Source organism: Lonchura striata, chromosome 1 (assembly GCF_046129695.1).
Source record: "Lonchura striata isolate bLonStr1 chromosome 1, bLonStr1.mat, whole genome shotgun sequence".
Taxonomy (NCBI): Eukaryota; Metazoa; Chordata; class Aves; order Passeriformes; family Estrildidae; genus Lonchura; species Lonchura striata.
In genome coordinates this window covers 151,776,632-151,789,915 of record NC_134603.1, presented here as the reverse complement: position 1 = coordinate 151,789,915, position 13,284 = coordinate 151,776,632, and the positions used below count along the sequence as shown (strand labels likewise).

General features: G+C 39.2%; 1 protein-coding gene across 1 annotated transcript in view; it reads left to right on the top strand.

Moving 5' to 3' along the window:
• Window positions 1-13,284, top strand: part of SCN5A (sodium voltage-gated channel alpha subunit 5) — a 217,582-nt gene that overhangs the window by 52,064 nt on the left and 152,234 nt on the right. Inside the window, exons 6-7 of the mRNA XM_077789465.1 lie at window positions 3,975-4,066; window positions 12,259-12,489. Of these exons, the coding sequence (XP_077645591.1) occupies window positions 3,975-4,066; window positions 12,259-12,489 (323 nt within the window). The remainder of the gene's footprint in view (window positions 1-3,974; window positions 4,067-12,258; window positions 12,490-13,284) is intronic.

The window sequence follows — 13,284 nt, the reverse complement described above, 5'->3', positions numbered from 1 at the left end:
GAGTGCCATCTTGAACTGAAAGCTGGTAGAGATGTCTGAAAGGCTCAGCTTCCTAAGCACAGAAGGATCTGATCTGATCTGATCTCCCTGGTCTTTTTCTGCTAAATGATACCTGTATTCAGTTCTGGGTTTAGGTTAGTTCTTGCTGCTATCTTTAAACCCCATAATTCACAGCATTAAGTGAGATTCAAGTGTGTTAACACCAACATCTGAGCTGAGCTCCAGGGGCTGTGAAATTTGAATGGAACCAAAATCAGGGGAGAATATAACCAAAGTTACCTAAAACACTGAAGTTGAAAGCACAACTCTATAGGGTGCAGGGATCAAGACCAGTATTCAAGGAGACTCTGGGTGATGCTCTTGGTCATATAGTTTAGTTTTAAGCAGTCCTGTGAGGAACAGGGAATTTCACTCTTGATCCTTATAGGTCCCTTCCCATAGCTTGAGATATTTTATAATTCTGTGGTTCTTAGCAGCAGAGCAGCACGAAGGTGTGTAAAACCTAAGTGAACTTCCTCAGGAACACTCTCAGTTATTTCAGTAGGCTTTGGATCTAAGCCAGCCCTAGGCCAGGTCCTGGTATCTGTTGCTGCATTCCTATGGATTTGGCTGAACTGACATCTGGCCACTATGATAAGCCTTTAAAAAAACAAATCAGTGCAGATGGGGAGAATCTTTTGGAGGTCAGCACACAACTGGGTATTTTTCTCAGCTAAACTTTTCCTCAAGCATCGCAATTCTCCTGCAACATTTAGTGGCAGGACAAAAACACAGAGTCACCATCCTGTTCTCCTGTCTCCCGTCCATCAGGCAGGTGCTAAAAGTAGGGTATAATCATCCATCTGTGTGTGAGTTAGGATGTGAGTTTATCTGTAGGTCTCAGAGTTCAGCACAACGTGGAGAATTTCTGTGCATGGGTTCTCACTTTTCTAGAAGGAAGGAGGTTTCTGACAGTAAGGTAGAAAGGAGCAGAGAAGAGAACAAGAGGAGCCCCAGCTTCCAGATTTGATCATGAATCTGCTCCTCCTCATCTTGTCAACTTGCGCAGAGGTTGAGGCATCACCCCCAGCTCTGGGGGCATCTCAGACTGAAACTCAGGTCTGAACAGTGAGTGGGGGACATGGTCTGAATACCCCTTAAATTATCTCTGCATCATCTCTGGATGTTTGGGACGTAGGGAGCAGGAAAGATGAGAAGGTTTGCACAGACCTTGAGGCAGACAGTAACCCACAGGGGAATTATTCACTCTGTGTTGGTAGGAACCAGGATTTGGGGCCCATAGGCTGCGGGCTTTCCCCTCCTTTTTCTTTTCTATTTCTAGACTTGAATGGCCACTCAGTGCTTCAGCCCAAGGATCATGAAAAATCCTTAAAGCTTTTCTTATGAGAGGCTTGGGATTCTGTGCTTCCTTTCTTAACTACCTTTTGATTTTCTTTCAGAATTATATTTCACATCTTATTTAGAACATCCCTAAAACAGGGGGACCTACAACTGTGAACTATGAAACTTCTTAATATCAAACTATTTTCTTAATACCAAACTATCTCTTCAGAACCAGAATTCATTCCTATTGTTTCTTACTTTAGGGCATATTATACTAAGACTTTAAGACTGGAAAAATACATGGAATTCTGGAATAAAAAAAGAAATGGAAAAGTGTTTCCTTGTGCCCATAGGCAGCAATGAGAGAGTTAAAAGTGGCTGCAATATGATCTTCATATGTACAATGAAACCTCCTTCCCAAGTATGCAAGCAGCAGATAGTACAGAGTCTTGGATAATGGAATCTATTCTGATGTGATTTAGCCTTCATACAAATCCAATTTGCGAGTAATTTAAAGTAAGATGGATCACACAGGTAACTCTGGTGTTGTCTCTGCTTGTAGCCTGTGTGCTGCCAGAGGTATTTCTGTATCTGCAAACAAAGATGGGCTGGGAATTCAAAATGGAGGAGCCTGATAAGGGGCCATGAGATTCAGATGGACCAAGGGTTTTGAGCTAACAGAAAATAGAATTATTTCACTGATGTGTGTTACACTGGGAAAGCCATCATTTGCTTTAGAGCTGTTGCAAAATAGCTTCTTGTCTTCTCTTTTGGCACAGATTGGGCCACAGAGAGTTGTTTTAAATAGCACACTGGAGAATAAGAAGTGCTCCATGTCCCTAGGGCTTTTCTCCTGTCCTGTGCCCGCAGACACAGCCATGGCTTGTGACTCTCTCTGGGGTCAGGGATGGGTTCAGAGGAAATTATGAAACTGCCCTTGTTTAGATCCCTCTCTCCCAGACTAGTGAGTTCCTCTTTCCAGGACAGGTGAGGGAGATGCAGCTGTAGCTCTGGGTTGGGAAGTGCCCTGTCAAAATCTTAAAGACAATAAGGAATTCCCTGGCTAATGGGAAAATTCAGGATAGGAATTCCAGTTACTTCTCACTCCCTGGTACAAAAGAGCTGGTCAGCAGCATTTTAATTGAAAAAAATGACCAAAATAAATCCCAATTGGCTATTAAAAGCAGCAGTATTATCAATTTCATATGCTTGTTCACATATTCATAGTGTGCTTTTACAAATCTCTGGTCAGCAAAACCATATTCCCATCCTAGTGCTTCTCCTCAAATTATTTTTTCCTCCACCTTTCATGCTGAAGAAGAATTTGGGAGAGAAGCACAGGGTAAAGCTGGGGAAGAAACAGGTAAATTGTTGCCCAGACTCCCCTGGGAGATTATGAAGAGAAGCAATGTTGTTCTTCCAGGCTGTAATCTGGATTAGTAGATATGGAGAGGATGCTTTGTCCTCCCCAGGGGCCTTTGGACAAAGCCCACTTAAGCAGGCCTTGTAAAATAACCAGGTGAGTTTTTTCCATAACATTTAGAAACAAAGACCCCAAAGAAGTAAGGCAGTTGAATGAAATTTGGTAGAATTTTAGAAGTAAAATTCAAGGGTCCAAGATCTCTTTTGATCTGAAGATACAGTGATGACTATGGTTCTTCTGCATACTGACTCAGAGGAAATAATTTTGTACAACACTGATTAAATGAAATTCATTCCATGACTGGAATGCTCCCTCCTGGGAGCATTTAGCTTGGATGTGATGAGTCTCCAGGATGACCAAGAGAGAGGCATGGCAGGGAGCAGCTGGGACTGGTATTTTAATAATAAAGAGTTTTTAATAGTATGGCAGTTATATTCATTTAGACTCCATCTTCCCACAGCCAAAGGGCATGAAATTGAAATATAAAACAAAATACAATTTAAAGCATCTCTTGAAACCAAAATTTGCTTTACCACAGAAATACAGCATCTTAAACTAAATAACCCAGTCAAAATGTTTGAACTATTTTGCTATGTTGTCTTATATGTAGTTTTCATAAGCTATTATGTGAAAATTGCTTGAGTATTTGAAGCAGCAAAATAACTCTTAATATTTCCAATAATGTAAAGATTTTTTTTTTTTTTGTTCAACTACATGATGGTAAAATCTTTAAAGTATTTATGGCTGAACAGCACAATAACAGAGTTTACCCAGTAGGTTTAAAGGATGGATGCCTAATAGAAAAGTTTAATAGTTCAAGTAGCATTTGAAATGATGTGAACTAATAAAAACCTGGGGCAAATGGCATCAAAGAGCAGCCTGAGAAGTGGATTCACCTCTCATTTGGCTGCGTTCACTCCGCTGTGTATGAATGCTTTCTACATTCAGACAAGTCTCATACTCTATTGTATAATTCCAAATAACTGTGACTTAATTCTACAGGTATGTAGGAGAATTTGTGAATGTAGGCAGTGTTTCACCTCTTCGGACTTTCAGGGTATTGAGAGCTTTAAAAACTATTTCAGTAATCCCAGGTAAGACGCCCTGATCCTTACGTTTTGGCTCTCAGCTACAAGTGATTCTTTCTCTGTCTCTCTTTGTCCCTTTGATTGTTGTTTTTTTGGCTGGTGTTTTGTCATTGTCTGTGTGTGACTTTCCCTTGTTACAGATACATAACTGAATTTGTGGACCTGGGCAATGTCTCAGCCTTGCGAACGTTCAGAGTACTGCGGGCGCTGAAAACAATCTCAGTCATTTCAGGTGAAAATCAGGTTAAACACTTGGGCTGCAGTTAAAGCCTACATGCCATTTCCAGTAGCAAACACTGTAATTACGAAAAACTTAACCATAGATACTGATCAGGAAATGGAGGAATGTAGGGAATGTGACCTGTCAATAGAATACCCTTTTTCTTACATGTTTTTTTCCAAAATGGTTTTTGTGGGCAGAAGGAATGAGAGTGCCTCCAAAATTGCAGAGCTCACGAGTGCTGCAGTAAGAGCAGTGACTCGTGAGTCACACACATAAAGTGCTCATCTGAACCCTGTGAAGATGGCAATGAAAATTTTTTAAAACCTTCGGATATTGATTTTTAGAAATGGAAGGTTAATGACCTCAAAATGCATATTCATGTTGAAGAGCACATCGATAGTGGAATCTAAATCTGTGCTATGAGCTGAGGTTTGAAGACTGCAGGCACAGATAGCCTAATTTGTCATGGTGTTTATCCATTTGCATGTGATAGAAACACTGCTGAAATTTTGGGCCTTGAAGAGATTGGAAAACATTTCAGTGTTTATTTTGGTAGGTTCAGCATTTTGTTGACTCATGTTTTCTCATATTTTCAAAAATATGATTACTCCCCTCTTCACCCCCTCAAAAAAAAAAAAAAAAAAAAAAAAAAAGAAAAATCAGTTTTACTACACGTCTGGTAGTGAAAGAAGCTCTTTATATAATCTCTTACTATTAAAAAATATAAAGCAATTTATGCAGAGATGAGTCCACTGAGGACTAAACATACAACAAAACTTTCTTGCTGAGCATTATCTATGGACAGGTCTCATTCAGCCTCAGTGTTTAACATCTCCAACCTGCATGACAAGGTAGAGAAGATAGCAAAAACCTTGCATGGTAGATCCTATTTGTGATAATCCTGAACAGATGTTGGCAATTACATGTTAAAAATATTCAAAACATCGAGAGAATTGCTCAGATTCTTGCTCACAGATCTTTAAGGTTAGAAAGTCTTTTCCACCTACTCTGTTATACACTATAATATCAATCTAAACAAATTATGTGTAGTAAATTTACAGGGATATGTATTAAAAATCATCACCACATGGAGCTAGAAATGGGAATTCAGGAATGGAAGTGTTAAGAAAAAATATATATCTGAGTCTAGAGTTTGGTTCCTCATTCCAATACCACAGTAATGAAAATCAGGAAAATTACTGGGAAACCAAGGTACTTTTCATTGGAAGTGTGTGTCCAAATGCAGATTTTAACGAGATCCATTAGGTCCTTGAAACCAGTACCTTGTCTTAATTTTTGTCTTTGAAGAATAACCTGTTAGCAGACATTTGTGGGGATTTTAAAGTTTTTTCTAACAGCATTTCCATTAGATAGGAAATAGGAGATAGGATTTTTATTTTCCTTTGGAAGCAGAGCGGAGCATAGATCCTGTGAGATGGTGGTGGCTACCCAGAGAGAAAGGCAGAGTTTGTTTCCTAGATTCCTTTGATAGAAATTTGAAGACTTAACTTGGAGGGACATCCATCTCCAGGGGACACCTTTCACCTTACATCTTGTCTCAGGCTTGAGCCTCTTCAGAGCAGAGCATGTCCATTTTCTGAGTTATATATATAACAATTTTCAGCTGTCCTGTATCAGAGGAGGAGCTGAACCTTGTTTTATATCAAATGATAAGATATGACTTAGCGAGGAAAAAGTTGAGTACTGAGATTCAAGATATCCAGATTCAAATACACCAAAACCCTTCAGGGATATTAAAAATTGATTTGTTCCATTTGTTGGTTAATAGAAGGAAAAAAAAAGAGGAGTGTTATTTATTAAAGTAATACATAAAACCTCACATTCTCTTTTTTCATTCTGACTGAATATTTGATTAGTTTTTTTTATAACTGCATTTTTATGTACAAGTTCCTGAATTATTTGGTGACATAACTGCATGTAGATATGGCAATAGAATATCTAGCCTTTGATTTTATCATCAAGATTACCTGTGCCCTGAGTATTAAATTACAAATGTGAAGAGCTACAAATTGCCATAGCTGCCAGTGAAAAACAGACAAGGTGGGTTTTTTTTTAATATTAGCAGATAATTTCAGTGGAGTCAGCTCATCTTACAGTTAGGCATATATATTTTAAATGATATATTGGACATGATGCTGTGGTTTCTCTGGAGATTAGTCTGAGATTTTAATGATAACATAGGCTTATGCTGTGGTGAAATAGTTTCACCTCAGGCTTAAAAATGAAAATATGATGAGCATGAACACCTTTCATGAGCTTTTTGGGGTTAATTGCCATAGAGAGGAGAAGGTGGTTGTTATTTTTGCTTCATCTTTCGCATCTCAGGTGAAAAGTACTAAGTTGTATTCTCCTTTGGAAATACCTGAGCTTTCCCTCAATAAAATTGATCACTTTTCCATCAGGTGCTTCTATTTGCACAAACAGGCTTGGACTCACCGTGCTCAGTGAAATTGCTTACAGAAAGCCACGGGCCAACTTCTCCGTGGTGCGAGGCTTCTGTCCAGCAAAGCACTTAGAGGCTGCTTTTCAAAGGCATTCTGCTTCACTTGGAATCAATGGGTTTCTCTATTGACTCCAGAGGGAGTCAGTAAAGCTGACAATTAATGCTTTTAAAAATCTCACCTACCTTTAATGTCTGGCTCTAAGTGCTCAGGCAGGCACAGGGATCTTTATAGGGACACGGGCTCACAGGCCTGAAAAAGATCTCCTAAATTCAAAGTCCATTCCCCTGGCCTAAGGCTGCATTTAGCACAGCTCAAGCATGGCATAGTATTTATTGCCTGACTTCTTTGACACCTTCTTTCAAAGGTGGAGGTCCCAGGGTCTTCCTGAGAAGTCCAGGAACTGTTCCAGCAACTCATTGTTTTTGTCATTAGAAGATTTGTCCCAGGTGGACGGTTCAGACCCAACAACACAAATGTTGGCGTCTACCAGCCAGCTTCCCTCTCACTGGAGATCTGGGACTCAGTTTGAGTGCCATAGTGCCAATATCTCCTGCTCCAAATGTGCATGGACCTGTAGATCCTGACTCTGAATGCAGCCTCCCTCCCTCTTGCTTCATCAGATCTCTCTTTTTTTTTCCCCTGGAGGTCAGTGCCTTATCTCCTGTGGCAGCCCTCAATGTGCCAGAAGACCTCCATGGAACCCCTCCATTTTCCCTTTTGTGCACTGAGCACACCCATTTCTTCCTGTTTTCCAGTTGCCCATGATATTGAGAGGAAAACAAGCTTTGTGCAGGTTCAGGTGTTTAGAAATAGGTAACATTTTTCTCTATGGGAGCATTTTAAAACCTTTAACTCTCGGTGATTTGATTTACTAATTGGCATCTTGCGTGTTCCCATGGCAACTGTATTCATTTGTTTTTCTAGCCAGATAGGAACCATGGTCAGCAGCAGAACAACCCACTGAAGCCATTCATTTGTCTCCCATTAGCATCCCATTACCAGAGTATCCAAATCCCGGTGGGCTCAATAGGAATAACAACAGAGGGTCTTGAAACATATTTTATCCTCATGGAAATCACCAATGTTTTTGATAAGTACTAACTGAGATAATATAAACCCTGAGGTACACCCTTTCCATCAAAAGACCACAAAAAGCAGGCCATCATCATCATCTTCATCAGCATCCCCAGGATTTTGAGAAGTGCCTGCATGCAGCTGTATCCAGAGAAGCTCCCCTGATCTTTCTGGAGCAGGCGTGTACACCACGGATATCTCACACAAAATGACAGGGTACCAGGGAAAGGTGACCTCATAGAAAATTGGGCCGAGGCACTTTGGGGCCTGATCCAGCTCCCATTTAAGTTAGTGTGAGACTAAAGGCTATAAATAGTGCTGTGAATGTTATCCAGTGCCTCTGTGATAGCCTGAACAGAGCTTGGAGAACAAGAATTAAGACTGTGTGGAGGAGACTGACCCCCGTTCACTGCTTTAGTCTCACTGAAATCCTGCTGCAGGGACATAAATGTCACTCTTTTGGTGGGTAAATCACTTAACTCAAGAAGTAACTATCCCAGAGGTGAGAAACATGGCATATTTGTGTTTTCCTTGGAGACTGGCATGTCAGTCACTTTTCCACACTAAGCCAGCCCGCAGGAATGCTGACACCAATTCAAGTTTGCCAACATGTTGTTAAATTCTTTGCTGCCCCATGTCTCAGTGAGTAATGACAAAATACACTCATCAAGGGTGAGCCCTCCTCTCCTTACACGCCTGTGAGTCATGCAGACATTTACAGGACACAGGTGTATCCTCAGGGAAAGGAATGGACTCAATAAGTATAACCCTGCTGCAAGTCACACTCTTTATTTCTTTTTTTTTGTGGTTTTTTTTTTTCATTTTTCTTCTTCTTCCCACTTGTTTCCAGACTGTGCATGAACGTGTCTGGTGTTCTGTAGGTGATTGCCAACATCTGGTATGGATGTCATACTGAATTATGTTAATACTTCCTCACATCTCACATAAGGAATGGATGGTGTTTTGGGATCTTGCCATTTCTCATTGTTTGGTGTTGCTTGCATTTTCTATGGTTTCTGATTTGCATTTGAAAAATGATTATTTGATTAACCTCTGAATGTGATAATTTCTACCTGCCTTAACAGGAACATTTGGGCCAAATTCTTCTTGCTCTCTGCAGATGTCAGGCTGCCTATACAGCCCTCGTTCCACTGATTTTGGATCTCATGGGTTTTTTCATGTCATGCAAGCAGGACTTGGCCCAGAGGTGTGGAAAGAAGTCAGTGATTCAGAAAAAGCCTGTTATTGATTTACTCCACAGGGAGTAATCTATGACCCATTGTCATTAACAGCTGTAGATGTTACTCAGCTTTGGATCGGATCCTCAGGTTTTTTTCCTGCATGCTGCCTGGTTTGATGTTTGACTTGCAAGAATTAAGTAAATGCCTTTAATGCCCCATAAATAATATCTTCTATTAAGCTATATTACAGTGCTCTCATTGGCACTATTTCAAAGAAGGATTATTTCTCCAGAAGATTTAACCGTGCTTTAAATTTGAATACATCTAGCATTGCTTTTACAAAACATGGGATTGATTCAGAGAGATGCAGAGCATCTGCAAGAAGTCCTGAGTGTCCTTAATTCCCCTCAGCCCTTCTGTTTTAGAGGCACAGATAGTTTGAATGAGCAATGAATTAAATATTTTCCTTAGCCTTGGCACATAGCTGTGTCAACCACCTTGATGGATGCTACTTAATTTTCTGAGAAAATTTTGGTTTTAAAGGATAAGAAAAAAACAGTTCAGCTCTAAGTATAACACTCTCCAAATGGTTTTCCTGGAAAGTTTTAACAAAGGTCCAGGAGGCAGAGTACAAGTTATTTTTAAATGGTCTTTAATTACAGAAATTGTATTACTAAAAAATCATCCTCTTAAATTGTTCAGAAGCTTGTAAGCTATGAAAAAAAACACCAAAAAAAAATAAAAAGGAAGTAAAGCAGGAAACTCTCTTATAAAGAAATTATTTGATACCTGCAAGGAATGAACTTGTAAAACGAAGAGCATAGAATTGCTATTCTATTTAAAACTCCAGTAAGTAATCTGGGAAAAACATGTTTCATTAAATGACTTTGAAATTGGCAATACTGAGGCCTGATTTTGAAAATGGAGTGTTTTTATTGGTGACTAGAATTTTGTAGGGTTTTTTGTTTAATATTATCCCTAATCATATTAGGACTCCCATTGCCCCTGCCCATATGAGTAAGATTAATTAGTGCACTTAGATGGTACAAATACAGACTCCAAGTTTGTATTTGCATTACAAACAAATAAATGTTCTGCAGGGATTTCACAGGGAATATGGCAGTAAAAGAATTTGTAGTATTTTTTCCTTAAGACTGTTTGCATTTGGATTTCCCAAGTTTAACCAACTTCATTGAAGCAACATCTGTACATTCAAAGGACAAGCAATGATAAGAATCCCTGAAAATATTTCAGAATATTAGATTTAAAAAATAAAATATTCTAGTTTATTTTCAAATCCTTTTCCTCGCCTCACTACTTGTATAGGGCCTGGCTGCCTTAAAGGTCTTAAAATGATGGACAAGGGTGACAATTATTTTCAGAACTGGCCTACATCTAAAATTACATCCCATTCAGGTAAAAAATCACGTGTAGATTAACAGAAGAGGTTTCATTTTTATTTAGGCATGGAAAAGGTAGCCAAGCCTACAGATAGGTTCAAAAATTCAAAGTCAGGCTTTTTCCAAGTGTCTGAGTAGAACTGACCTCATTTGTAAAACCTCTTTCTGGTGAGGAGGAGAGGAAGCATGACAATCTAGGTTTTGCCTGATGTTTATCCTGCAATCATTTATGCTTTGTTTTTGAGCAGAGCAGGGAGCTGTCTAACCTCAGCCTCTTTGCCATGCCACAAACTAATTTTGGAGAGGCAAACACAGAATTTAGTGGGGAGAGCAGCAACTGACAGAACTAGAGGACACACAAGCTGCATCAAGGGAAATAAGGATATTAGGAAGAAGTTTTCCACAGAAAGGTGATAAAGTTCTGGAATGGCTGCCCGGGGAGGTGGTGGAGTCCCCATCCCTGGGTGTGTTTAACAAAGCCTGGATGTGGCACTGGGTGCCAAGGTTGAGTTGAGGTGTTGGGGCTGGGTTGGACTCGATGATCTTGAAGGTCCCTTCCAACCTGGTCATTCTGTGATTCTGTGAGCTCCCCACACCTGGTGGATCAGTGCCTTTTGGTCAAATGGGCCATTTTACAGATGTTAATATCATTCACAGATTACCAATATCCTATGCAGGAGTGGAGTATTTTAGGGATTGCTGCAGCTGTTCATTCCAACAGCTCATCTTCATCTGAGAAACCCCTCACTCTAACCAGAGATTTTTAAAGCAAAGCCAAAAGCTAATTTTGCTTTCCTATGAGTCCTGAAGTACATTTTCACATTATTTTCAATTTCACAGCACTAACTCAGCCTTTGTGGCTGCCAAACTCTTGGGGTGGAATTCCAAGGAACTGAGATTTAATGTATATGTTCATATTCAGTGAGCAAATCAATGGGCTTCTGAATATTGCCCAGCAGAATTCCTCCTGTTTCCTCTTGCATGTGCTTTTTTTCTATTTAAATCAATTTCTCTTATTGCTACCATACTGGTGACACAGATTATCAGAAGCACTTATTAGCACTTACCAGTATTAATTAAATATAAATAGGAAAGAAATTACAAAATTGCCACCAATGTGCAGCTGATATTAATGTCCAGCTGCAGCACACCAGTTTAGAAGAGAAGGGTATTTTTTAAAAAAGGAATGGGGCTTTCTGTTGTATCGTGTAATATTCAATCAGCTCAAACAGTGCTGATCTCCAGGAACACTTCAAAAGCAAGAACTACCACTTGAGAAAACTGTATAATTATTTATATCTGAATATTTAAAGAAGAATAAGCTGAAGCTAGTGTTACAGGGTGAAAGAATAGAGGAGAAGCTAATTTGTGTGACCCAAGCCTTTGGTGTTATGCAATGGGATTATTTATCTACTTTGGCAGCATACTATAAAACTATTAACTTTGCCCAGGTAGTGTTGGAGCCTCAGGTTGTTTTACTCAAATAATTTTCACTGCATTTATTTGATTGCCTGTATTTGGTTTTTTTCCTAATCCCAAATTCTTGTTGTCTTAAGCAAATTAATTGAAGGCAGAGGAATTATTCATATGAGGACAGCATGTTGGATTTGGTACTAAAATATATAAAATAATCAGGGAATAAACAGCATTTCCATACCTCTTCATCTGTTTATGTGAGGGATAAAGTTATCAGAATCATCTGAGAGATTTAAAAGCAATTCACATTCTCAAAATTCAATGGGATTTAGGCTTTACCACCTCTACTGCAGCTCCATGAAAATATAAAACATTCCATATTTCTTTTATCCACGGATAGTTTCATATCTCATTGTCCTTCCATTCAGTTCTTCTCCTTCATTTTTAAATCAGTGTTTGTGCAATTCCAGGACTTTTGTCCAAAACCAGGCCAAACTAGACATTCATAGTGATCAATTGTCTCTCATTTCTGACGTCCAGTTGCACACACATACTCAAAGCCCTCCAGATTTCCCTTTCCATGGAAATTTTCATCATGAAAAGCAGCTGTCTGCAGACACATTTCAGTCTCTCAGTCTATAAACTCTTGGCTTTTATCTCCCTAGGACTGAAGACCATTGTAGGGGCACTTATCCAGTCTGTTAAGAAACTTGCAGATGTGATGATCCTGACCGTTTTCTGCTTGAGTGTCTTTGCCCTCATAGGCCTCCAGCTCTTCATGGGCAACCTGAGACACAAATGTGTCAGGGATTACACCATGTTTAACTTCACCAATGGCTCCTTGTACTTGGATGGTAGGACCTGGAACAACTCAGAGGAATTTCTTAGTGATCCAGGTAAGCTCGTCTTTACCCTATAATCCAGTTCCTGGTCATTTGAAGTTTGGAGATTTTTGTTTGTTTGTTTGTTTTGAGGTGGGTTTTTTTTTTTTTTGTTTGGTTGGTTGGTTTTTTTTTTGTTTGTTTCATTGGGTTTTTGTTTGGTGATATTTTTGGTGATGGGTTTTTTGTTTTTTGTTTTTTTTTATTAAATTATATTGGTGAAGAGCTGTACATGAATCAGCAAAATGTGACTACTGGCTCATCATGATGTCAATGTGGTTTTGAAATACCTACGTACTTTTCTCTGAATCTCTATGGTGCCTTCACAGTTCATGCTGAAAATACTCCTCGTGCTTTCCTCTGGAGTCCTAGCTGCCTCACTGTTGATTTTCAGCTGTTTAGGGGATCTTATATATTTATAAAGCTCTGTTTGCTGGAATTGAGCAATCACATGAAGATTTCAACCCTGTGTGTGTGGGTCTGGTTGCATGTTGTTTCTCTGAATACAGTTTATAGCTCTTGCATTTTCTAGAAAAACTTCAATATTTGAGTTAATGCCCTTAAAAATTTTCAAAAGGTAAAGCAAAGCAATTCAGTCTTTATTAATCTGAAAACCCCAAGAGAATTTTTTTAAGGAAATCTTTTGCTGTTTGAGCCTAACTTATTATTTGGGTCAGGCCATCCTGTACAAACTCATGACCAATGACCTTTTGCATTTTATTTATTTTAAGGAGAAAAATTAACCCCATAATCAACCCATTAACTGGAGTTTTGGTGGAGAGGCAGTGTCATATTGTCATGGGGTAGCTC